The following is a 3,602-nucleotide window of genomic DNA, read 5'->3' as shown; positions in this document are numbered from 1 at the left end:
CCCCCCCCCCTACGGGGGGTTCCACTTCCCGAAGATATAACCTAATCCAAACCAAATTTTTAATGTAAATAATTACCAAATTTGGTGTGAGTTACGTTGTATAACCCAAACCAAATTATCGTTTCGAATCAAACTTTAATTTTAAATATCTCAGAAATTATAAGAGACCGCCGATTAAGTTATAAGAAAAAGTTACTCAGGGTCATATCCTTGACAACATATGTCAAGGTCAAGATCATTGGCGAGGTGTCCGTTAATGTAAATAATTACCGTTATTTTTTCTACTTATATTTTTTATTAATATATAAATACCTATTGATAAAATTGATTTTAAGGAATGTGATAAGGCATGTATGTTTAATTCGACAAAATAAAATAATTATATTTTTTTTAGGAACTTCTAAATACATCTATAAAAGCCGTGTTTTACATGATTGCATTCATCGCCCAGCTGTCAGCTTGGACAGCTTATAGAACTTCATCCAACGTATCATCGAACATCGCTGCTGGAGTGAGGCCCACTATTAAAATATTAATAGTTAAATAGATTAATTTTTACTGTTTTTAAAATATATATATTCAACATTATTTATAGATATTTGGAATTTTTAATACCATTGCATACGCCGCCGGGGCTTATTTCCTATACATCGAATGGAAGAACACTAATGTACAATGAACATCATCGGCCTACAGAGAAGCTAGGTACTTCAAGAGCATATAACATCAATAATTGCCATGACACTAGGATCGTGAATTCTCGTCCGTCTATAAAGATTTTGGCATATTAAGATCGTGCTCAACAGAAATGTCAGCGCTGAAAGGAGCGGCTTAAAACTAGTCCAGCGTGATCCTTCTCAGATCGTGTGTAGCTTACAGAAAGACTTTACTAATGTGCCTTAAAATTAGTTACTTGTAGTAACTGTCGTTGTTAGAACAGAACCTGCTGCCGTTGAGAAGGATCGATGAAGTCGCAGAAACGAATAAAGTGTGCTACATTCAAAATATTATGGTTGCGTTCCGATATTCACTGCCAGTACCGAAAATCTATAGTGTACGTGACGTAAACTATAGATTTTCAGTACTGGCAATGAATACCGAAACGCAACCTACATATCCGAAGACTATTATATTGCACTCACAAAATTTTGTACGAGACCATTGAACATGCGCATCTGTAATTTTATCTAAACTTATATAAATAAAAAAAGTGACATATATCTTTTTTTAGATCATTTTATTTAGAATAAAAAAAATGTCGAAGAAAAATGTTTTTTTATATAAAAATTTCAATATTTCTATATGATATGGAGGGTTAGTTGAATATTATATATTTATCTTGTTTATTAATGAAAAAATAAATATACATCTTTAGATAAAATACACAATGTGGTGTGTTACAGATAATTATATTTTGTGACGGATAATATCCATCATCCAATTTTTCATACAAACGCTACTGTCGTCATTATTAATATTTTCTTGAAATTTGTAATTAAGGAATTTTTAATTATTATTTTATTATACAGAGTGTTTCATAAATGATGGGCAAAACTTCAGTAATAGATTCCTAATGCTTAGAGAAGAAAAAAAAGTTATATCAACATAGATTCGGGAATGATTAGTTTCTGAGTTATTAAAGTTTTTGTGACACAATTCTCGTTCGACACAAACATCGTTTTAGAGGAAATGTTCAATATGTCTACCTCGTCTCTCAATACAAGCCTCAGCTCGTCGTCTCATCGAACCCCGAATACGCTCCCAAATTCCTGGCATGGTGCGTATCGTTTGAAAAGCTGTCACAATTCGGTCGCGGAGAGTTTCTACATCATCCACTGTGGTAGCTTTTCAGACAATACGCGCCACGCCAGGAATTTGGGAGCGTGTTCGGGGCTCAATGAGACAATGAGCTGAAGCTTGTATTCAGACAAGAGGTGGACATATGGAACATTTCCTCTAAAGTCCGTATCAGACTACGCATTGAAGATTGAGATTGAAGATTGAAGATTGAAGATTGAAATTTGACCAATCAGGACAAAGAAATTGTAGTCCCTTTTGTTCTGATTAGTCAAATTCCAATTTTTAATCTTCGATCTTCAATTTTCAATGCATAGTCTGATACGGGCATAAGACGATGTGACGAGAATGAAGTTTTGCCTACTATTTATGAAACACCCTGTATAAGTAGAATTTGTAGTACCTAATGTTACAGGCAAATTCAATTTTTGTTAAACATTTCTTAAGCAAAATTTTTGTTAAATTATTTGTGAGGCATCATTTCGTTGTACTTTGATTGTATAATCTTTTGGAGAATGATAAAATCATTAGTTTTAAGAGGCATTGTATCAATGTACGATAAGTTCTTAGAGGGATATCAGTTTTTTTCATTCAATATAAATTATTAAAGACTTGATGCTTAATTTTTTAATCTGAAACTATTTGGGCGATTAAGAGGTGTTCATATTGGATGGCTATATTTGCTGGCAATTTTTAGAAGTTCCAATTTATAAACATCTGATGATTTCAATGCATCAACTTCTCGTGCATCTGATATACGTGCGTGAAATTTCTAACATTATTTTCTAAAACGTAATTTTTTCTTACTTTTGTGCAGTATATTGCGAGAGATTTTATTTATATATACATGTATTTTTTTATACATAATATGTATGTAGATGAGATACACACATAATATTATATATTTTCTTTAAATTGGATGCAGTATAACTTTTTTTTATCTTTGCAGTAAAACTTTTTTTCTTTCCTATTTGCATGTAAATCATAAATTTTAAATACATTATAAGAGTCTAGCGAATCGAAAAATAAGATATTTTTTAACATTATCCAAAACTTTTATTTAAACAAATAAACAAATAATGTTTTTGTTAAAAAAATGTTTTTAATAAAAAAATTAAGATGAAAAATTTCAAAAAATATCGAAATAGAAAAACAATAATAGTGTTCTCTTTAGCATAAGTAGTGATGCACGCTTGCACGGTATGCTCAAGATTCAGCCTCCATAAATTACCTAAAATAAAAAATTTTTAAATTACTTAAAATAAAAAATTTTTTATCAGCATCTTTTAATCTTTACATTTGTCATTTTTGGTTCATACCTAGTGGCCTTTTCCGAATTTTTCTATTTTTTTTATCTCAAAAAAAAACAAATTTTTTTACAAAAACTCAATTTCTAAGTTTATTCAAGAAATAAATATTTAAAAAAATTGTTTCCTTCCTTCCGATATTAAAAAATATTTTTTTCAATTCACTAGATTCTTATAACTTGTTTCGACAGAATCAGTTATGGAATTATGCATATACATACATCGCTCTATAATTTTTTGTTTATATTTTATGTGAAGGCAGAATATATATATATATATATATATATATATATATATATATATATATATGTATGTTAAGTGTCTTTACGTATCTTTCAAGAGAATCTGCAAGATAATTCCGAATCATGTCGCGTAATTCATTATAGCGCTGACTAACTAAAGTGGACATTACGTTTAAGACTATGCTATTCTTTTTCTCTTACCATAAGCGTTGAGATGATGCATTCACTCATTTATCTCTTCTGTTCATTCATTGTT

At 30.1% G+C, this 3,602-nt stretch overlaps 1 protein-coding gene across 1 annotated transcript in view; it reads left to right on the top strand.

Moving 5' to 3' along the window:
- Positions 1-1,260, top strand: part of LOC115240539 — a 6,796-nt gene extending 5,536 nt beyond the window's left edge. Inside the window, exons 2-3 of the mRNA XM_029815752.1 lie at positions 395-511; positions 596-1,260. Coding sequence (XP_029671612.1) covers positions 395-511; positions 596-679 — 201 coding nt within the window. The 3' untranslated portion in view covers positions 680-1,260. The remainder of the gene's footprint in view (positions 1-394; positions 512-595) is intronic.
- The last annotated feature ends 2,342 nt before the right edge of the window (positions 1,261-3,602 follow it).

The sequence above is a fragment of the Formica exsecta genome, unplaced genomic scaffold, assembly GCF_003651465.1.
Source record: "Formica exsecta isolate Colony F162 unplaced genomic scaffold, ASM365146v1 scaffold440, whole genome shotgun sequence".
Classification (NCBI taxonomy): Eukaryota; Metazoa; Arthropoda; class Insecta; order Hymenoptera; family Formicidae; genus Formica; species Formica exsecta.
This window is presented reverse-complemented; position numbering and strand designations above follow the sequence as displayed.